Source organism: Mesoplodon densirostris, chromosome 11 (genome assembly GCF_025265405.1).
Source record: "Mesoplodon densirostris isolate mMesDen1 chromosome 11, mMesDen1 primary haplotype, whole genome shotgun sequence".
Lineage (NCBI taxonomy): Eukaryota > Metazoa > Chordata > Mammalia > Artiodactyla > Ziphiidae > Mesoplodon > Mesoplodon densirostris.
The window spans coordinates 46,003,130-46,026,646 of NC_082671.1; the positions used below are offsets into that span (position 1 = coordinate 46,003,130).

The 23,517-nt window shown below is 42.9% G+C and overlaps 1 protein-coding gene across 1 annotated transcript in view; it reads right to left on the minus strand.

Moving 5' to 3' along the window:
• Nucleotides 1–23,517, minus strand: part of NCKAP1L (NCK associated protein 1 like) — a 45,196-nt gene that overhangs the window by 18,330 nt on the left and 3,349 nt on the right. Inside the window, exons 4-20 of the mRNA XM_060112968.1 lie at nt 18,989–19,045; nt 18,341–18,483; nt 17,191–17,281; nt 16,963–17,100; nt 16,101–16,149; nt 15,849–16,005; nt 10,623–10,679; nt 10,235–10,331; nt 9,494–9,603; nt 9,189–9,321; nt 8,708–8,789; nt 8,469–8,527; nt 8,107–8,252; nt 5,701–5,833; nt 5,292–5,411; nt 3,017–3,162; nt 2,577–2,708 (exon numbers count right to left, since the gene is read on the minus strand). Coding sequence (XP_059968951.1) covers nt 2,577–2,708; nt 3,017–3,162; nt 5,292–5,411; nt 5,701–5,833; nt 8,107–8,252; nt 8,469–8,527; nt 8,708–8,789; nt 9,189–9,321; nt 9,494–9,603; nt 10,235–10,331; nt 10,623–10,679; nt 15,849–16,005; nt 16,101–16,149; nt 16,963–17,100; nt 17,191–17,281; nt 18,341–18,483; nt 18,989–19,045 — 1,850 coding nt within the window. The remainder of the gene's footprint in view (nt 1–2,576; nt 2,709–3,016; nt 3,163–5,291; nt 5,412–5,700; nt 5,834–8,106; nt 8,253–8,468; nt 8,528–8,707; nt 8,790–9,188; nt 9,322–9,493; nt 9,604–10,234; nt 10,332–10,622; nt 10,680–15,848; nt 16,006–16,100; nt 16,150–16,962; nt 17,101–17,190; nt 17,282–18,340; nt 18,484–18,988; nt 19,046–23,517) is intronic.

A 23,517-nucleotide genomic window follows, 5' to 3' on the forward strand; every position in this document is an offset into this window, starting at 1 on the left:
TCCTAACTGTTCTCCCTACTCCTGTCCTTGGCCCCCCTAGTGCAGACAGAGTGAACCTACTGAAATGTTGAGTGAAATCATGTTCCTGCTCTGGTCAAACCCTGCCTAGGCTCCCTGTCTCACTCAGAATCAAAGCCAAAATCCTTACAATGGCATAGAGCCAGCTGAACCGTCAGTCTGCCACTCCTCCAGCCTCTCTGACCTCACGTCCTACCAGTCTCCCCCTGGCTCATACTGGTCTCCTCCTTCTTCCCTGAACATACCAGGCATGTTCCCACCTCAGAGCCTTTGCACTTGCTGTTTCCTCCACCCAGAATGTCCTTTCCCCAGATAGTCACCTACTTGGCTTCCTCAATTCCTTCAGGAGTTCACTCAACTGTCACTTTCTCAAGCAGGCCTTCCCTGGCCACCCTATGTAAAATTTCACCACCACCACCACTACACACTTCCCATCTCCTTTTCCTGCTTTAACTTTCTGCTTAGCACGTATTTTCTAATCTATCATATATGCTATGTTCTTATTTTTCTTGCCTCTCCCGCTAGAAGGTAAGCTTTATGTGGCCAGGAATCTTTATTTCTTTTGTATACTGCTGTATTAACAGCTTCGAGAACACTGATGACACACAATAGCTGTTCAATAAATACTTGTTAAGTAAATGAGTAAATATACTACGTATTGCAAAATGAAACACAGAAGACTAGGAGATTATTCATAAAAAATTTTTCCCCTCACTCCCCTAATTTGCCTACTATAGTGCCCAATTTGAATGTAAGGAATGTTCCTGCAGCTTCAGGGAGCAACAGAATGAGAGGCAAAATGGAAGGAAGGGAATTTATTTTGTTGAGGCCTATATATGTCACTCATTATTATCTTTAATTCTCTACCAATTCCCAATTACAGGTAATTCTCATTATAAGGTAAATATCATTATCCTTACTCTATAGGGTAGGAAATTAAGGCTCAAACAAGTTAGATAACCTGCTCTGATGTCTTAGCTAACAGCATCAACACAGATCTGCTGACTGCAAAGGCCCCACTCATCCTACTAAACCAGTGATGACAAGTTCTGGTTGTTCATCAAAACCACCTATAGGGCTTCCCTGGTGGTGCAGTGGTTGAGAATCTGCCTGCTAATGCAGGGGACACGGGTTCGAGCCTTGGTATGGGAAGATCCCACATGCCACGGAGCAACTAGGCCCGTGAGCCACAACTACTGAGCCTGCGCATCTGGAGCCTGTGCTCTGCAACAAGAGGCCGCCATAGTGAGAGGCGCCTATGCACCACGATGAAGAGTGGCCCCCGCTTGCCACAACTAGAGAAAGCCCTCGCACAGAAACGAAGACGCAACACAGCAAAAATAAATAAATTAAATTAAAAAAAAAAAAAAAAAAAAACACCTATAGAGGGACTTCCCTGGTGGTCCAGTGGTAAAGAATCTGCCTTACAATTCAGGGACATGGGATCGATTCCTGGTCAAGGAACTAAGATCCCACATGTCGTGGGGCAACTAAGCCCGCGCACCAAAACTACTAAGCTCGAGCGCCTCAACTAGAGAACCCGTGTGCCACAAACTACAGAGTCCACGCACTCTGGAACCCGTACGCCACATCTACGGATTCCACGTGCCCTGGAGCCCGCACGCCACAACTAGAGAGAGAAAACCCGCACGCCACAACTAGAGAGAAGCTCAAGTGCTGCAACGAAAGATCCCACATGCCTCAGCGAAGATCCAGCATGCTGCAACTAAGACCCGACGCAGCCAAAAATAAAACAAACAAATAAATAAATAATAAAATAAATCTTAAAAAAAAAAGAAACCTATAAAGGTTTGGGGTTCTTTTATTTGTTTGTTTGTTTGTTTGTTTTTGGCTGCATTGGGTCTTTGTTACTGCGCGTGGGCTTTCTCTAGTTGCAGCGAGTAGGGGCTGCTCTTCGTTGCAGTGCACGGGTTTCTCATTGTGGTGGCTTCTCTTGTTGCAGAGCACGGGCTCTAGGCACATGGGCTTCAGTAGTTGTGCACGTGGGCTCAGTAGTTGTGGCTCGCAGGCTCTAGAGCACAGGCTCAGTAGTTGTGGCACATGGGCTTATTTGCTCCACTGCATGTGGGATCTTCCTAGACCAGGGATCAAACCCGTGTCCCCTGCATTGGCAGGCAGATTCTTAACAACTGTGCCACCAGGGAAGTCTGGGTTCTTTTCATTTATTTATTTATTTGTGTGTGTGTGTGTGGTACACGGGCCTCTCACTGTTGTGGCCTCTCCCGTTGCAGAGCACAGGCTCTGGATGCACAGGCTCAGCGGCCATGGCTCACGGGCCTAGCCGCTCCGCAGCATGTGGGATCTTCCTGCATGTGGGATCTTCCCGGACGGGGGCACGAACCCGTGTCTCCTGCATCGGCAGGCGGACTCTCAACCACTGTGCCACCAGGGAAGCCCTCATTTATTTATTTTTAATAGAGATGCTTGGGACCTATGCCAGAATGACTGCATCAGAATGACCACCAAGATGGATCTAATGGAACCCAACTTTGAGAACTACCATACTAAGCAAACAGAAGACAACAAAAGAGTGATACCTGTTGAGTCTGGCCTCCAGATGGCTGCTGAGATACTCAGAAGGGAAGATGGTGTGTTCAAATACACAGAAGCTGTGTACATGATTCATTGTCAGTGCCAATTCTGTCAAGTTTAGGTGTAGCTTGTCCATGCTGAGTAAAATTGAGAAAGTAAAATGAGCCTCCATTACAGGTCTGGCACTGCCTGCTAGTATCTGGGGAGGATCTGTCAGGCCCATGACCCTCAGACCCCTTTCATCTTCTGGAAAAACTCAGCCTAGAAGAGTACACATTGATGGCGACTTCAAAGGCAAAGTAGAAAATTCATATTTAAGCGCTTTTCCATATCTGTCATTCCCCACCACCACTTCCACACTCTTTTGCTGCATCACCTTCCCTCTTTCCTGTTCTCCCTTCTTTGAGGTAGTGCCCTGTTGGCCCTCTAAGGCCTAGGTCCTCACTTGGTGACAATGCTGCGGTTCTTCCGGTGACTCTCAGCTCCTGGTTTGTCCCTCTCAGGCTCTCCTTTTCTCGGAGTCTGCCTCTGCTTCATAGTTTTCTTGTTTTTGGCCTTGCTGATGGTAGTGGCACAGTGCTTAGGTAGAAGCTTTAGAAACAAACACAAGTGAATGGAGAAATGAGATTCGTTCCTAAAACTGCCGAGTAATCCATCTAACAGTTATAAATAGGTCCCTCCCTTATGGTCTGTTCTTTTCTCATTCTGCCTTTCCCTCTCTTTCCTTCCATACATCTCTTCATTTGGAATTACTCTTAGAGCATGATAGCAGCCACGAGAAAACTGGTTTTCTTACTTAATAGTCACACTTGTTTTTTTTTAAATCCAAGCTTCTACTGTTTCCAAAAAATCAAGTCTACCTTGATGGGCAAAGGTGCATCAACCTTGAGACCATGCAAAGCTGTCTGTGGTAGATTCTGAAAGTAGTTCCCAAAATGCAACTCTATTAGTAATGGCAACATCACTATTTATTCAAAATGATAACTTTGGAGGGGTCAGTACTCATTTGCAAAAGTTTTGGTGTGTGTGAAAATAATACATAATGTTTTAGTCAACCCTGATACAGCCCTGAGCAAATATCTTTAACTGTGTCCTTTGCATGTAGTAGGTATTCAAGTTGAGCAATGAATATACCCATAATTGTACTTGTTTACATATCTTCTTTGCATTAATTATTAAAATTTCTTTCAAACATGTATTTGTACACCTTTCTCCCTTAAATTGGGACATTCCCCAAGGGGAGGAATTGTGTACCTTTCCTTCTGGGACCCCATCCCAAAAACCCAGCACAGGGCTTAGTGCCCAATAAGTACCAAATAATATAGCAGCTAACATCTATTGAGAATTGCATACCAAATATTTAACATATGCTATTTCATTTCACCTTTATGATACTTCTTTTAAGAAACTATTTTTGGACTTCCCTGGTGGCACAGTGGTTAAGAATCCTCCTGTCAATGCAGAGGACACAGGTTCGATCCCTGGTCCAGGAGGCTCCCACATGCCACAGAGCAACTAAGCCTGTGTGCCACAACTACTGAGCCTGCGTGCCACAACTACTGAGCCCGTGCGCCACAACTACTGAAGCCCGCGTGCCCTAGAGCCCACGTGCCACAACTACTGAAGCCCGTGCACTCTAGGGCCCATGCTCTGCAACAAGAGAAGCCACCACAATGAGAAGCCCACAAACCGCAATGAAGAGTAGTCCCCGTTCACCACAACTAGAGAAAGCCCACACGCAGCAACAAAGACCCAACACAGCCAAAAATTTAAAAAAATAAAAAGAAACTATTTTTATCTCCATTTTACATATGAGAAAATGGAAAGGTTAAGTAATATAACTGTGCATATGTACACACACGCACGCACACGCACACAACCTGACTCCCCTCCTACCAAAGTTGCCACAAAGCCTGACTCAAACCCAGGAAGGGTGGGTAGTCTAGGAAACCTGAAAGAATCCAGGGCAACAGCAGAACAAGTTCTTCATTTTCAAATTTCCTATAAACTTAGGCTGAGCTAATCATGACCGGGTGCTATGAGTCAGTCAATGGAGGGGAGGGGAAAACAACAGACAAAGACACAAAAGCAAAGCAGAAATTTCCAGCTGAAAATCAGCATACAGAATCCAGAAGCAAAGTGAAGAATAACACTATGATGGTGAAGTATGTTGAATTAGTGATTCAATATTAACATTCATTAACATAATTCAAAATACTAATAAAATCAGGAAGGTTGACTCCTCAAAAAAAAAAAAAAAAGACACAAAAGCAGCCCTGAGGATAAACACAAAGGAGGTGCCTGAAAATGTTCAGATAGCTACAGATTAGGGTGCAGATGGACAGGAAGGTGAGACAAGACAGGTGATCTGGGGCCACTGTTCTAAGTATGTGTACACAGGGCAGAGAGAGGAGGGGAAGTAAATTGGAAAGTTAACTCATCTCTTGGAACACTTCAAATGAAAGCACAGATTTTGTTGCAGTGCAGCTGTTCAAATTAGAGTATTTTTAGACACCTCTATTAAGTCCCAAGGGAGTAAAGACTGAGATGGGACTACACTAAAAAAAGAAGCCTGCCATAAACTCATGTACACAAAAGCCCTAGCCCTACCTGAAAGGGTTAGAGAACTTGGTGTTTGAGAAGAAGATAAAGGTAGATAGAGGGGAAGGCACCAAGGGACTGCAGAGGGCAGACTGAAACAGAGAGAGGGCTGAGCCTACCTGCTCACTCAGGTTTCGCTGTTCAGCACAGACCTCCAGGACACAGTTGCTGGTCTGCTTGGCCAACTCTTCCAGGAAGGAGTTGCAGTGATGAAGGCCATGGTTCTTCAGGTGGGGGTACTTTGGGAAAGAGGACCCAAGGAAGAAACTGTCATCACCAGGACAACCACTTCTTCCTCATAATACTGTTCTGAGCCCCAGCCTGAGCCACCCACTCCCACAGAAGAAGAAAATGAGACCCAGAGAGAGTACACATTCTACATAAAGCTGAGACATTTAGGGACTTGCATCAGATACCTATGTTTGTACCCTTCCTGGGACCAAAATCAACCCCTGGAATTGTGTTTTGGGGGAATAAGAATGAGATGTGATTAAAGAGACGACAGGGTTTGGAGTTCAGGGTACTCACCTCCTCTGGGCACATCTCGTGAGTGCAATGGACAAAGTGAGCACAAATCAGGGGAAAAGCAATGGCATAACGCAACATGGCAGGTTCCTCCAGGGTCATAGCAAACATCTTCTCAAATGTACGAAGATGAAAGCTGCGGAAAAGGGGGAAGGACACTTACAACCAGGGTTTAGGATCTGGTCCCTTTGAGATAGAGAGAATATTCATTCTTTCAACAAATATTTATTGATATTCACCCCTCCCTCCTTAATTTCCCTACCCTTAAGGTAGACGGGAACCCAAGAAACTCAACCCCTTCAGACTTTTTTACTGGATCCCAGGACAGGTTAGTATTGGGTTGGCCAAAAAGTTCATCTGGTTTTTTTCTGTAAGATGGCTCTAGTAGCACTTAGTTGTCTTTAACTTCATTCGAAACAACTGTTGTTAGACTGTATTGTGACAGCTGTCATATCAGCATGCCTTTAAAAAAAATGTATCAAAATTGGTGAATTTTTGTGTAGCCATTTTAGTATTGAAGATGAGAGGAAAAAAGCAACATTTTTGGCATATTATGTTTTATTATTTCAAGAAAGGTAAAAGCGCAACTGAAACGCAGAAAAAGATTTGTGCAGTACATTGAGAAGGTGCTGTGACTGCTTAAAGTTGTCAAAAGTGATTTGCGAAGTTTCTTGCTGGAGATTTCTCGCTGGACAACGCTCCATGGTCGGGTAGACCAGTTGAAGTTGATAGCGATCAAATTGAGACATTAATTGAGAACAATCAATGTTATACCACGCGGGAGATAGCCGGCATACTCAAAATATCCAAATCAAGTGCTGAAAATCATTTGCACCAGCTTGGTTACATTAATCGCTTTGATGTTTGGGTTCCACATAACTTAAGCAAGAAAAAAACCTCCTTGACCATATTTCCACATGTGATTCTCTACTTAAACATAAAAAAAGTTCCATTTTTAAAACAAATTGTGAAGAGCGATGAAAAGTGGATACTGTACAATAATGTGGAACGGAAGAGATCGTGGGGCAAGCGAAACGAACCACCACCAACCACACCAAAGGCCGGGCTTCATCGAAAGAAGGTGATGTGCATATGGTGGGACTGGAAGAGGGTCCTCTATTATGAGCTCCTTCCGGAAAACCAAATGATTAATTCCAACAAGTACTGCTCCCAGTTAGATCAACTGAAAGCAGCACTCAACGAAAAGCGTCCGGAATTAGTCAACAGAAAACGCATAATCTTCCATCAGGATAACGCAAGACCACATGTTTCTTTGATGACCAGACAAAAACTGTTACAGCTTGGCTGGGAAGTTCTGATCCACCTGCAGTATTGCACCTTCAGATTTCCATTTATTGTGGTCTTTAAAAAATTCTCTTCATGGAGAGAATTTCAATTCCCTGGAAGACTGTAAAAGGCACCTGAAACAGTTCTTTGCTCAAAAAGATAAAAAGTTTTGGGAAGATGGAATTATGAAGCTGCCTGAAAAATGGCAGAAGGTAGTGGAACAAAGGGTTAAAACGTTGTTCAGTAAAGTTCTTAGTGAAAATGAAAAATGTGTCTTTCATTTTTATGTTAAAAACCGAAGGAACCTTTTGGCCAACCCAATAACACCTCCTTCCCTTTTCTTGTACAAAATTTGCTATTCCTCCCTCAGAACCTCTGCATGATTTGGGCCCTGATTTAGAAGTCCCTCAGTATTACTAATTCACATCTCTCTCAAAATTTGACACTCAGGCTCCAGAAAACTTTCTCTGATTAATTTCATGAGACTGATCTTTCCTCAACCCTGTATTCTCTCAACATCATGCACATTTGCCATTATTATGTTGATGTCCTTTTCACATGTGGGTATTATACCTCCCCACTCACGCTGAATGCAGAGGGCAGAGCCAACATATTGTGTTGTGTGTTTGATCTCTCAAAGGGTAGAGTTATGAACAACAGTGGTCACTTAGTAAAGGCCGAATGTTACCCAAGGAAGACAAACTCATTTACATTCCCTAAGACCCTGTTCCCCAGCCCTCCCAATTATTTTCAGTCCTCTCCACTAAACTTCCAAGTTTTCCATGTCTCTTTTAAATCACAATGTCCCAAGAATAAAAAGAAGGAGCAAGTTCCACATATAACCGTGAGGAAAAGACAATCAATGAATTATCCCAGAGAAGAGAAGGCTGTGTAAAGTCCAAATGGCTTTTCTAAAGAAAGCCAACACAAAAGGGAATCAGCTTCAAATTCCTACCACTTGATAAAAGCCGGAAAGAAGAAGCTGTGGAGTTTGAGCAACCATCTTTAAAGAGATCTCAAAGAAAACAAGCCTTTCCCGTATATCTGGGGGAATTAGAGTCCTCCACAGAGGCCAGGCAAGAGGTCGGGTCAATTGATAAAGAGCTCTGAGTCAGGACATACCAGAAAGTAGATAAATCAGAAGTTTCCACCAGCATATTCTCTACTGAGTCCAGCATTTGAGAGTGAAAGACAATGAGGTTCATCACCTTGGCTAAGTCAGGGTTCTCGTGCAGGTGCAGGGGAGCCTTAGCCACACTGGTATACGCCTATGGTTGGAGTTCGGAAAAGGGTGGAGAAAAACAAGATAAATGAAAAAGACTCCCAGCCTTGGGACTACAGTTTGGCTGGTATTTGTCCTGTCCAATCAGCAGTTTTCAGTGTTGAACCACTCCATACAGCAGAGCTTAGGAGTTAGAAAGAGAAGGGATTGTGAGGGAGAAAAAACCTTGAGAATGGGGGACCATTAACAGAAACAGACCTACCTGTAGACGGAACCAGTCCAGCCTCAATCCAGAAAATTCAAATTTTTCTCCAGTATCAACTGCAAGAAAAATAGAAGTTTAAAAGGAAATAATAAAACAGCACCTCCATCCAGCTGCATGGAATGGTATAATAGGTCCTCTTCAAAGTCATCTTGGCTATTCCTTGGCTCAAGAGATCAATATTTCTAGAAAAAAAGATGTTTGCCCTCACTCTTCCTCCTCCAATTCCCTCCAGTTACCTTGTTTGAGATTCAGAGAGGAGAGAGTATTGACGAATGAGGACATTATGATGGACTCCTCCTCAGGACACACAGACAGGTTCTAAAAGAGAAGGTGGAGTTACCGTCAAGGAGGTATAAGCTCCACCAGGAGAGAAACAGGGACCACAAGGCTCAGTCAGTGCATGAAGGTAGAAAGAGCTGCCAAGTGCCACAAGCAAAGAGAAAGAACCAAACAGGACACGGAGGAAACTCCCTGAGTTCCCGGCCGTGCTAACACCCAACTGCCCTTTACTCTTCTCTCCTATTTCTATGCAGCTTCACTTGGGGAAAAAAATTGCTAAGATTATTAGTCCTTTTTTTAATTTTAACAAACGTAGAGGGGAAAATCGGGCTTTTTGACACACAATCTACAGAACATGAGATTCAGCTAGGGTGGCCCCCAGGGGAAAATGACCAGGGATCACCCCAAAATTTCCGAAGTATCATCAATTAAACATACTTGAATGATGTCACTGAGCACAAGAGCATCAAATCTGGCCAGGTACTGAAGGTGGTATTGCTCTATCACCTTGATGTGTCTTCGGACCAGAGCCCTAATCTCCTCCAACAAGAAAAGCAGTTCTGCAATGCTCCTACAAAGTCAAGGATGAGAACAGAGAGCTGTATGAGACTGAAAACCTGACCCAAAACAAAGACAGCGACAACAGGGCAGAAACTGAGACCTCCCGAAGTCATTTGATGTCCCCCCCGTCCATTTTCCCAGTCCATCTAAGGTCAAGATTCTTAACCATGTCAAGTACTAACGAGTCAGCGTAGTCCTCAGGTGTCTTCGTCTTGGTGACATTTTCTGTGTGGCGAACCAGCCAAGTGACCTCATCACGAATGAAGGACAGGGCCATGAAAGCAAAAAGGGCCTAAGGAGGGGACAGGGACTATGAGAATTTTCAACTTTAAAAATGGATTTCAGGGCTTCCCTGGTGGCGCAGTGGTTGAGAGTCCGCCTGCCAGTGCAGGGGACGTGGGTTCGTGCCCCAGTCTGGGAGGATCCCACATGCCGCGGAGCAGCTGGGCCCGTGAGCCATGGCCGCTGAGCCTGCGCGTCCGGAGCCTGTGCTCCGCAACGGGAGAGGCCACAACAGTGAGAGGCCCACGTACCGGGAAAAAAAAAAAAAAAATGGATTTCAAAGCACAGAGAAAACTATCATGAAAATATGCATATGGATACAACTGTGTAACCATACCAACAGTGGTATCCAATATTAAACACAGAGACTCACAAAAAACTATCTGTCTTCAATTAGTTCACAGTCAAATAGAGGATAAGTACACAAATAGCTACAATATATGATATACTATGATAGTGCCCAAAAAAGAGATACAAGAAGTTTTAGGGTACTCTAAGAAGATTCAAGGGAATCAGCATATACATACACAAACAGAACAAAAAACTCAGAAATGCAAAAACTCATGAATGCCAAGTCATCCCCCACATAGGAGTCTTTTATCATTGAACATCGTCCCCCTCCCAACGTTTCTTTCTCTTGCCTTGGGACCCAGTAGTCCTGGTTCATCGGTTAACACAGTCTCCAGCTCCTTCACAGCCATCCGCAGAAATTGACGCCTTTGAGAGTGAAACTGGCCACTGAGGAAAGAAAGTGGAAACTAGAGAATATTGCCTCATCCACCCTTAAAAATCTTCCAAAGGCAGTGCAGAAGACAGCTGCATTTAGGAAGGGGTGTCAGCTAGGAGGAAGGTTCAATGCCACAGTTAGACCTGGTAAGGAAACACAAGAATCTGTGGGGCAGCCGCAAGTTCTTGGGTTGAGACAATAAGGCTGTACAGAAACTTGGGTGAGAACAAGGAGAGGAGAGAACAATCTCAGGAGAGATTCCTATTCCATCCCCTCTGGAAGAGCTCATTCCCCGCCTTTACCTGTTTGCAATTGCATGTTCCTTGCTTTCCTTTATGTCTGCCACTCGCTTGCCATACCTGAGGATTGACATACACACAGAAGGATTGGCCATACCACCAGCTAAAGGCCTCGTCCCACCTTCCCAGTCCTCAGAGATTCCAAATTACAGCCTGCAGGGAGCATGGGCAGCCTTCACCATCAGGATCTTTCCAAACCTAACTTTTTACCCTGACATATTAACAAGAGACTCATAGAGCTTAGAGATTATCTAGTTCTCATCATTATTTTGCAGATAAAGAAAATAATACCTGCAGAAGAAAACTGACTTTCTCAAGGTCACATAGGGTTTTAATGGCAAAGCTGGGACTAGATTTCTTGTCCTGTGCTCCTGCCTTGACACCTTCAAGCCGAAGTACTCTTCCAGGTTTGAGGGAAATACAAAGAAGCAGTGCATAAATATGACACAGGCCCTGCTCTCAAGTAAAAGTAGTTACTCCAGCTCTCCCCTGGGTCCCATTCCCACCCACCTCCTCTTAGAATTTAACCTTATCAGTTACCCTTTTGTCACTTCAATCTCTCTCTCTCTCCACTGGTTTATTCTCTTCTCCCAATAAGCCTCCCTTATTCTAAAAGGACCCTGCTTGACCCTGACAATCTACTGAACTTTGCTCATTCTCCCACACCACCAAACTCCTCCAGAGAGATACCTTTAGTCTTTTTCACCTCACCTTTCACTGACCCTTGAAGCCCATATGACCTTAGACACTAAACAAACTGCTCTCTCTAAGGTCACCATCAACTTTTGAATCACCAAATTAGATGGCCTTTTCATTGTTCTTTGTTTCTCCGTAACATTTGACTCTCCTGACCATATTTCTTTTTTTCAATTAGTGACCCATGCTCAAAAGTCCCACACTGCTTTAGGCTCTATGCTCCCTATGTCCCTTATATCTGTCTTCTCTTGTCCTGCATCTGTTGCCACCACATTAGTCGAATTTATAACCTTTCGTTTCTCTTCTCCAAACCACCCCTTATTGAGCTTAGCACAGAATCAAAGAAATTTAGAGTTGGAAAGTATCTTAATCAAATCAGGATTCAACTCCACAGCATTCCTGGTGGGTAATTATTTCATCCTCTACGTGGTATGATGGAAAGTGAGAGGATTAAGAGTCCAAAAATCTGGAGTGATTTCCTAATTCCATCTCTTATTAACTGAGTGACACTGAAACTGAGCCTCTATTTTCTCATTTATAAAAGAAGATATTGGGACTTCCCTGGCGGTCCAGTGGTTAGGACTCGGCACTTCCACTGCAGGGGGGCACGGGTTTGATCCCTGGTCAGGGAACTAAGATCCCGCATGCCGTGTGGTGCAGCCAAAAAAAAAAAAAAAAGAATATATTAAACATATACCTGAGTATAAGTAACATGAAGATCAAACTAGATCATTTATGTCAAAGAACTCCCTAAACTATAAATCTTACATGTTAGTGTTGTTCTTAGTGATGGGGAACAACACACGCTTCAAACATCCCTTCCATTCCCCAGAAGCGGTAATCGTTAGAAAGTTTTTCTATATATCTGTATCTATTTACCTCCTGTAACTTCTAATTATTAATCTTAGATTTACTCTCTCTTAAATCTGGCAATGAATTTTTAACAACATTCAGTTGTTGAGAGTATGAGGAATAAGTATTCTCATAGATGGTAGATAATACATCTGTTTGGAGGACAATTTGGGAAGAGCTATTAAAATTTGAAATATGCATATCCTTTACCCCAGCAATTCCCCTTGTAAGAATTTACCCTATAGAAATGTTCACAAAGATATATGTCTAAGGATGTTCATTTCAACATTGTTTGTAAAGGTTTTTTAAAAAAAAAAAAAAAGGAGGGAGAGAGGGAACACTTCAAATGTCCATCAATAGTGGATTGGGTAAATAAATTATGTTACAACCACATAATGAAATACTGTTTGACTGTTAAAAAGAATAAGTCTCTATAGACTGATACGCAAAGATATCCAAAATACAGTAAGTAAAAAAAAAAAAACAACTTCAGAATATAATGTAGAGGGGCTTCCCTGGTAGCACAGTGGTTAGGAATCCGTCTACCAATGCAGGGGACACAGGTTCGAGCCCTGGTCCGGGAAGATCCCACATGCCGTGGAGCAATTAAGCCCGTGTGCCACAACTACTGAGCCTATATTCTAGAGCCCGTGAGCCACAACTACTGAGCCCACGCGCCTAGAGCCTATGCTCTGCAACGAGAAACCACCGCAATGAGAAGCACGGGCACCGCAACAAGGAGTATTCCCCACTCGCAGCAACTAGAGAAAGCCCGCGTGCAAACAAAGGCCCAACGCAGTCAAAAAAAAAAAGAATATAATGTAGAATGTGGATCCATTGCTTTTTATCAATTGTTTATATAAGGTTGAAAATATATGCACACCTTTACATGTTCATATATATACACAAGCATCTGGAGGACATGCACCAAACTATTCTGGGAAGTGAGACTGTAGTCAACTTCCTCTTTGTATTTTTCACATTTCTGGTGTTAGTTTTGCAACTACAAAGATAATAAAGGTATTTGACCCCTTCCTTAATCCCACAACTCCTTCTCATTATAGCTCTGTCTCTATTCTTCCCTTCAAGGTCAAACTTCATGAAAGAGTTACTTACTAAATTCCTTATCTCCCATTTGGTCCTAAACCCACTGCAATCCAGGTTTTGACCTCAGCACTCAACTGACGTTATCCACAAGAAGGGGACTAAGGCCATCTTTACAGCCAAATTCAATGAACATTTTCCTGTCCTCATTTTATTTGACCTCCCAACATTGTCTAACATATTTATAGATAACTGGTCCTTTCTTCTTAGCATGTCTTCTTCCCTTGCCTCTGTTATTCTTCTTCTCAGCACCTCTCACTGATTTCTCTGCCTCTGCTGGCCCTTAAATTTCAACGTTCTCAGAGGTTCTACCCCAGTCTCTTCCCACTCCACACATTCTCCGTGAGTAATCTCACCTACTCCCATGGTTTTGATTATCATTTTGCCAATCTTTATCTGAATCCAGATCTCGCTCCTAAGTTCCACAATCACAAGGTAAGAGGTCTACATCTAACTTCACTGTGCTACAAATACTTCAAATTCAAACTGCTTAAAACTGAATTCACAACATTTCCCCCACAAACCAGCTTTTATCATATGTTCTTTATCTTAAGGAATACCAAGTATCCAATCCAGAAACCTTGACTTCATCCTCAATTCCTCCTAATTTACTTAATTAATCCTGCTTCTAGTTTTTTTCCACCTAACTTCTTTTCTTCCCTGCAGCCAGAGTGACTTTTTCTAAAATGCAAATATGATTATGTCACTCCCCTGTTTAAAAATCACTCAGTGGGGACCTCCCTGGTGGCACAGTGGTTAAGAATTCGCCTGCCAATGCAGGGGACACGGATTCGAGACCTGGTCCAGGAAGATCCCACATACCGCGGAGCACCTAAGCCCGAGCACCACAACAACTGAGCCTGCACTCTAGAGCCTGCGAGCCACAACTACTGAGCCCGCACACCACAACTACTGTAGCCCTTGCGCCTAGAGCCTGTGCTCCTCAACAAGAGAAGCCACCGCAGTGAGAAGCCCGCGCACCGCAACGAAGAGTAGCCCCCACTCGCCGCAACTAGAGAAAAGCCTGCACGCAGCAACGAAGACCCAACGCAGTCAATAAACAAATAAATAAATTTATTTATTTTTTAAAAAAAGAAAAATCACTCAGTGGCTCCCTATCCCTTTTTTTTTTTTTTTTTTCTTTTTGCTGTATGCGGGCCTCTCACTGTTGTGGCCTCTCCCGTTGCGGAGCACAGGCTCCGGATGCGCAGGCCCAGCGGCCATGGCTCACGGGCCCAGCCGCTCCGCGGCATATGGGATCCTCCCAGACCGGGGCACGAACCCGCATCCCCTGCATCGGCAGGCGGACTCTTAACCACTGCGCCACCAGGGAGGCCCTCCCTTTTTTTTAAAATAAACTTATTTATTTATTTTTGGCTGCGTTGGGTCTTCGTTGCTGCGCGCGAGCTTTCTCTAGTTGCGGCGAGTGGGGGCTACTCTTCGTTGCGGTGCGCGGGCTTCTCATTGCGGTGGCTTCTCTTGTTGTGGAGCACAGGTTCTAGGCACGCGGGCTCAGTAGTTGTGGCGCACGGGCTCAGTAGTTGTGGCACACGGGCTCTAGAGCATAGGTTCAGTAGTTGCTCCGCGGCATGTGGGATCTTCCCAGACCAGGGATCAAACCCGTGTTCCCTGCACTGGCACGCAGATTCTTAACCGCTGCGCCACCAGGGAAGTCCCTCCCTAGGCTTTTTAGAACAGGCTCAAACCCCATGACAGGACATCCAAGGCCCCAACTTACCTCTCCAAATCTGTCTCTTGACAACATCTTCATTTTTGTAACCTGGGCTATATGAATTTCTTAGAACTTGCCATGCTCCCTTTTGCCTCGAAATCTTGATAGTTTCTCTGCCTAAAGTATCTTTGTCTGCCTTAAGCAACTTCCCTGCCTTTCCATCCCCACCCCCACCACTCCAGCGTGCGCACGCGCGCACACACACACACACACACACACACGCTTTCCCTGTTTAATTCTTCAGGTCTATCTGTCTCCAGGTTTTCCTGGATCCTCCAGGGCCAGTTTAAGTATCCTTCTAAAGCACTTTAGGTTTATACATCATAATCCCTTATTATATCACAACAGTTTATCTATTTTTCACTAATTTGCAAGCCCTTTGAGAGCAGAGATTCTGTCTTTTTTTATTTAATAAGCACATATACTGCACTTACAAAGTACCAGGCACTTTTCTACATGCTTTATAAATAGCTACTCTTTCATTCCTCATAACAACCCTATGAGGTAGGTCATAGAGAAGTACTATTATTATTTATAGACAAATTGAGGCATGGCATAGAGAAGCTAAGTAACTTGCTCAAGATCACATAGCCAGTAAGTGGTAGAGCTGGAATTCAAACACAGGTAATCTGGTTTCAGAATCCATTATCTTAACCTCTATGCTATCTTATTAACTAATGTATCAAGTGAAGCACCTAGTAAATAGAATGTATTCAATAAACATTTCTTCAATAATTAGAATTATTCCTTAACACCTGTACTTGGGACACTTATGGAGACTAGAAAAGGATGTCAGGAGGGGCTAAAAATCCCTAAAGAAGATTAGCTGGGACCTCATATCTCACCCTTTCAAACCGCTAAACAGATCCTCGGTGACCTTGTGCACTTGTAGCACATCCTCCCGTATGAGGGTGATGTACAGGGAACCCTGCAGACACAGCTTCCACAGCTTCTGGCACTGGCTATTGGAGTTGAGGCACCCGTGACAAAGAAGAAACCCAACTGTGGGTGGGTAAAACAGTGCAGAGGAAGACTTTTAGAATCTGATCTCCATATAACATGCTATGTCTGTTCCCACCTCATCCCACAAAACTTACTGACAATCCAGCGCTCCATCACTTCCACAGACAGGTACTCACAGGCCATCTATGAGAAGAGAGGCAGAGATGGTCTAGCAGTTATTTAACTTGGTCTACGCTAAAGACTAAGGCAGTCAAGACAAGGGCAGTTAAGCTAGAATTTGAGTATCAAAACCAACTTTTATTTTACCAGACTGGATAAGGGCACTTTGATAGGCCAATATCTGGGAAACCTGCCAATAATGGAGGTGAGGCACTAGAAGTGGAGTGAGGAAAAAAGAATATAGTTGAGAAAAGAAAAAGGAACTTGGACTGGAAGTGAGGACAAACAAATGGTTTGACATAACTTCTCTTCAACAATTCAGGAGAGTAATGCTCAAAATCTCATGATTTCCCTCTCCCTTGGATTCTTTTACCATGTAAAGTATACATCACTTGTTTGGTGCTTCTCATACTCTTGTACCATCAGTTGTATTTTTATGAATACATGGCATATCTTCCTACTAGATTATAAATTCTTTGAAGCAAGGACCTTGGGCTGATAGTGGTTGAATAAAAACATTTGTTAATTAATTGACATCTATGCTCAAGTTCCTGCTGGGCTGAATAGGCGCCTAATGACTCAGTTTCATCCATTCATTCATTCTATGAACATTTATTAACTTCCTTCTGTGGGCAGGCACACACTAATCCTAGTCCAAAGAAAAGCTCCAACCCAACTATGATTTTTTTTAGCCACAAGAGGCGATCAACTCAGAGGTATATCCTAGAAGAGGGCTAAAGCACTCTTAGGGCTGATATTTCCTGAAAAGAAGCACCCTCTAAAGAGATGGCCTTGGAAAGAGAATGCTTCCACTGACAAGAGGAAAAGGGAACTCACTGTGTCTGAATTAGCAGGGTTAATCATGGCTGCAGGGGTGCTGATGAGACTTAGAAGCTGGGCACTACGCCACTGCTCAGCCCCCTGGTTCCTTCGGACAAACAGAAAGTGCAAAGAAAGCAGGGCTCCACTCACAGCCTGTGGAGAAAAACAAATGAATCTTCAATGTCAATGATGGGGACAACATACTTCTGCCTGAGGAATTCTCCACTCTCTCAAGAAACTTGCCTTTGTGTGAGGCCCAAACTCCTCTGTCAGCTTCTTCAGAGGGTGGTCATACTCCAAGACCATCTGACCCAGACGGGCAAAACTGGGGTCACTGGAAGCATAGGAAAAAGGAGTTACAGCCCTCCCTTAAACATGACGTAAACTCTCATGTTTGCATATATGATAACGATGTGTACATAGTCTGGTATTCTCCACCACCTCCAAAGATACTAAACTGTGAATTACATATACAGATAACTCACTCCAGGCCCAGGTATAACTAAGACAGAATCACATTACTTGGGGCTGGTCCATGAAAGTTTCTTCCTTATAAGCACCGGAAATAAGGTTGGACACATGATAGGTATTCTATAAATTCATATTTATTAGTCATAAAATCAAGTAATATGGCTGGACCCAAATCTGTATACAACCCAAAAGAATATATATACATTCAAAGCGAATGGTAAGTCATGTGCCTAGGTATTCATGTAGGCACATGGGAATACACATCATACATAGAACAATGTTCCACAGCCCACTCTGATCCCTCTGGTCTTTATTTTTTTCAGCCCTTAAATACTTTTATTTGCACTAATGGAAAGGCAAAGAATTGCAGATAATCCAAAATCCATTTATATTTGGCTCCAAATGTATTTTCATACATTACTTACCTCTAATGGCTTTAACTTTACTAATATTATTCCTACCAATATTAAAAAGAATTTTCTTTGCCTTTTGCAATAACCTCAAAAGCAGAGTGGCATGGGCTTCCCTGGTGGCGCAGTGGTTGAGAGTCCGCCTGCCAATGCAGAGGACACGGGTTCATGCCCCGGTCCGGGAGGATCCCACATGCCGCGGAGCGGCTAGGCCCGTGAGCCATGGCCGCTGAGCCTGCATGTCCAGAGCCTGTGCTCCACAACAGGAGAGGCCACAACAGTGAGAGGCCCGTGTGCCGCAAAAAACAAAACAACAACAACAAAAAAAACAGAGTGGCAGCCAGCCCAGGATTAAAAACTCATTAGAGACAGTGCAATTGTTTTATTTTGCCTGGGTTATCATATAGATTATAGATTCTCACATGAGAAAGCATGCCATCTATTTCTCTTGTATCCACCTTTACCTCATAGCGCCATGTATGAGATTCTTCATTTTGTATATCTCAACTCACCTATGTCCATGCAGCATCTCATGGGCACAGTTGTACACGCCAATGAGCACCCGTCGATCCTCAATCCGTGACAGAAGTAAAATAACTGAGGTATAGGTCACTATCAAGTCCAGGTAACTCCGAGTGAAGTCAAAGTTGAGATTCTACAAGGAAAATACATAGGAACCCAAGAACAGCAAGGCCTATTAACCACTATTTCCCCAACCATTCCAGACAGCGATAAACAGACTCTGGAAAGACCTATTTAGAAGGAGAAACTGACAAGACTGCAAATTCAGAAGGAGAAAATTTTAACAAAATTCAGGAGCTAAAAGTGAGCTCAAGATATAAGGAGGCCAGGAAATAAGGTGACATTTAGAGGTTGGAGGAGGTAGAATAAGAAGATTTTTATGTGAATTCTGGATTAAATAAATCACATTGCTGATCTGCTTAACATGTAAATACACTTTAACTTCAACATTTTTACAAAAGAATTATAGCCCTGGAATTAATAGCCATTCATTCATTATACAGTATATATTACATTATATATATTATATTATAGTCCTGGGGGAAGAGCCATTCCTCCAGTCCCATCTCACCCCACACTGTCCCAACAGAGACAATTTCCGTGGCTCTAGGATAGAAGAGAATTGCCAAGAATCTTACAATATCAAAATGGCACTGGCAGGCATCAATCGTGTTGAGAAGTTCATATACATGATCCTGGGGGTAGAATCAGAGATGAGAATGAATAAAGAATAAAGAGAAGATGACATGTACTACCAGAATTTGAGGGGAAGGTTCTCTCCCTTGGAGGTCCTAGAAAGCCACTGAATAACACAAGAGAGGGTTGCTGAGTAGAGGGATTTCCTCCTCCGTAAGCTGTCCATGGGCCCCTATCAGGCTACCCTACTGGATGCCCATGTCTCCACAGGCACAAGTCACTACTACATTATGCACACTTTCCCTGATATTATCATCCCAGTGCCCCCTTCCTCCACAGAAAAAGGTTACAAATGCAGACCATCTGATAGGCTGTTCCTAAAATACCAAAAATCAGACACATTTTTATTGATGAATCCCAAAATCAGTCTGTTCTTCGATTCTGTCTCTTATTCTCAGAAGTTAATCATTAACAAATGGGAAAACTACCCAACTTTCTACATGTTTCTGTTTACTGATCACCTACTATGTACTAAGTATTTACTAGGTAAGTTGCATAAACTTCATTTAACCTCATTTCAGTGTGAGAGGGATTCTTTTTCTTTTCATACATAATTTTACCTAAATAAATATGCAGTTTTACTGTGGACACGTCCCTCCCCACAACATCAGCACCCACCCTCCATCCTGCCCAACCCTCAGGTAAACCAGTTTAACAACCTGGTATGTCCTTTCTTAATTTTCATCCTATTTATATAATCCTATTAGATAGGGAGAAAGAGAGAGGGGTCTTTTTGAAAATCATTTGTGTTAAAATTTTGAGATAATATTACACTGTTCTTATCATTTTACTTTTCTTATTCAACCTTACCTGCTAAAATTCCTCAAGTCATCTGGTAGAGCACTAATGTACTTCTTATTAATGGCTGCATATTAGCCCATGGTATGGCCAATTCATTCAGCCTTTTTCCCACTGATGAGTGTTTGCTTTGTTCCAATTCCTGGCCCTATCCACTGCACATTGGTACTTTCATTTCTACAAAAGTGGAACTGCTAGATCAAAGGGTATATATATTTTTATTTTTAAAATACGTTGCCAAAAGATTTGAACAGGTTCTTTACAATTAAAAATATAAAAATGATGAACAAGCACATGAAAAGACGCCCAATAATATTAGTCATCAGGGAAATGCAAATTAAAATCACAAGAAGTTATCACTACACACCCATCAGAATGACTAAAATTCGGGAGTTCCCTGGTGGTCCAGAGGTTAGGACTTGGCGCTATCACTTCAGTGGCCCAGGTTCAATCCCTGTTCAGGGAACTAAGATTCCGAAAACTGTTTGGCACAGCCAAAAAACAACAAAAAAAGAATGACTAAAAGCAAGTGTTGATGAGAATGTGGAGCAACTGGAACACTAATATATTGCTGACGGGAAGGGAAAATGGAACCATGACTTTGGAAAAAATGTTTGGCAGTTTCTTATAAAATTAAACATATACATACCATATGATTTAGCAATTCAACTTCTAGATTATTTACCCAAGTGAAATGAAAAATGATTTGTACTCAAATGTTTATGGCAACTTGTGCATAATGGCCAAAAACTGGACACAACCCAAAAGTCCATCAACAGGTAAGTGGATAAACAGATTGTATCCATACAGTGAAATAGTGCTCAGCAAAAATAGGAAATGAATCATGAAACATAAACAAATCTTAAAAACATGCTGAGTGAAGGAAGCCAGACACAAAGGAAAACATGCTATATAGATTCTAATTATATATATGAACCCCTGAAAAAGAAAAACCTAATCTGGAAAGCAGACCAGTGGTTGCCTGGGGCCAGGAGTCAGGGAGGTAGGGATGGACTGAGGAAAAAAAGGTGAAGGGAAGCTTTGGGTTGCTGGTAATTTTCTGTACTTTTTTTTTTTTTTTTTTTTTGCGATACGTGGGCCTCTCACTGTTGTGGCCTCTCCCGCTGCGGAGCACAGGCTCCGGACGCGCAGGCTCAGTGGCCATGGCTCACGGGCCCAGCTGCTCCGCGGCATGTGGGATCCTCCCGGACCGGGGCACGAACCCGTGTCCCCTGCATCGGCAGGCGGACTCTCAACCACTGCGCCACCAGGGAAGCCCTGATTTTCTGTACTTTGTGGCAGTTGTTACACAGGTGTATACATTTGCAAACTTATTAAATGTATGGGGAAAAATGTTTCCAAGTTACCTTCCCCAAAAAACTGTATCTAAAGTAACATATGGGGAAACCGAGGCTAAGAGCAGTGAAGAAACTCCCCAAAGATCACAAAACTAGTAAGGCCAAGTATCAGAATTAGAACCCGGAGGCCATGATCTTCTGTATATACTACATGATCTCAAGACCTCTGTCTAGGTCTATGCTGCCTCCTTTGCTGGGAGGGCCTGTCTACAACTCCTTCCTGCAACCCAGTTCCCAAGGGATATAAGATATAACTGAAGTTTGCTTTCAGCCTCTCATACAACCAGTGTCACTATACTGTAAAGACAGAATCAGAAGGGAATGGATTTAACATCTGCTTGGCCTATTACTTTATTATATGCTAAACACTGTACTAGATGTTTTCAATGTGTTATCTCATTTAATTCTCACAAATACCCCATGTAGTAAATCTCATTTCCCCTTTTATAGATAAAGAAACTGGGAGTCAAAGAGTTTCTTGTCTAAAGCCATACAGTTTGTAAGTGATAAAGCTGACATTTAAAACCAGGTCTGTCTGATTCAGAGCCTACCTACTTTACAATGCACAATATCTCCGTGTCTCTGTTTCCCTTCCTGCCCTGAATGAGGCATACTAGGTTCCTTGGGCTCAGAACTTTACCACTGCAGCAACCAGAGGTATCCTTAAATCTCCTTTGGACAAATTTTCTAGTAATAGACTTTCTATATGCTTCCAGCATTCTTCTACTACCTCCACCAGTGCCTACCTTCTTCCTAATCACTACTCTCAATTCCAAATGAATTAACCTCTGACCTGACCCTCCTTCAGACCTTACGGTCTTCCGTGTCCCAACTTCTCTCTTCATTCCATGATCTAATGAACAGCCTGGATTAGCTCCCTAGAGAAAACACAGGACACCCAAAGCAGAGTCCCATACTCCTGTACCATCTGAAGAAATACTATAATACCATCACAAACTTAAATGGCTCAGATGACTAAAATTTGTGTTATTTCTTGAATATATAAATAATAGGTGTTCGTTGCAGAAAAATTAGAAAATACAAACATAATTTCTATTTATTTATTTATTTATTTATTTTATGCGGTACGCGGGCCTCTCACTGTTGTGGCCTCTCCCGTCGCGGAGCACAGGCTCCGGACGTGCAGGCTCAGCGGCCATGGCTCACGGGCCCAGCCGCTCCACGGCATGTGGAATCTTCCCGGACCGGGGCATGAACCCGTGTCCCTTGCATCAGCAGGCGGACTCTCAACCACTGTGCCACCAGGGAAGCCCTCAATTTATTTTTAAAGCCACTCATAATCTCACTATGTAAGGAAGTTCCAACCTTATTTATATGCATATTTATCTATGTAAATATACATTTTAGGGACATCTCCTGTCGTAAGCTACATTGTAATTTGCTTTTATACTAAAGAACATGTGAAGAGAATTTTTCCATGCCAATTAATATAAATATGTGTTATCTTTAACAGCTGTATAATATTCATTTATAGACATATACTCTGAACTTTTAACTAAGCCTCTATTTTTTGAATATATCAATTATCAAGTTGTCACTATCATAAATAATGTACATTCTTGTACATATACCTTTGCACTTCTGATTGTTTCCTTAAGACAAATTTCTAGAATTAGAATTGTTACATTTAAAAGTATATACTTTTAGGGGCTTCCCTGGTGGCGCAGCAGTTGAGAGTCTGCCTGCTAATGCAGGCGACACGGGTTCGGGCCCTGGCCTGGGAGGATCCCACATGCCGCGGACCAACTGGGCCTGTGAGCCACAACTACTGAGCCTGCACGTCTGGAGCCTGTGCTCCGCAACAAGAGAGGCTGCGATAGTGAGAGGCCCGCACACCGCGATGAAGAGTGGCCCCCACTTGCCACAATTGGAAAAAGCCCTGGCACAGAAACGAAGACCCAACACAGCAAAAATAAATAAATTAATAAACTCCTACCCCCAAAATCTTCTAAATAAATAAATAAATAAATAAATACTCAGTCTCTAAGTATCATTTTTTAAAAAAGTATATATATATATATATATATATATATATATATATATATATATATATATATATATATATATATATATATATATTTGCGGAGCACAGGCTCTGGACGCGCAGGCTCAGCGGCCATGGCTCACGGGCCTAGCCGCTCCATGGCATGTGGGATCTTCCCAGTCCGGGGCACGAACCCGTGTGCCCTGCATCGGCAGGCGGACTCTCAACCACTGCGCCACCAGGGAAGCCCTAAAAGTATATATTTTTAAGACTTTTGAAACACCATATCGATCTGCCCTTCAAAAACATT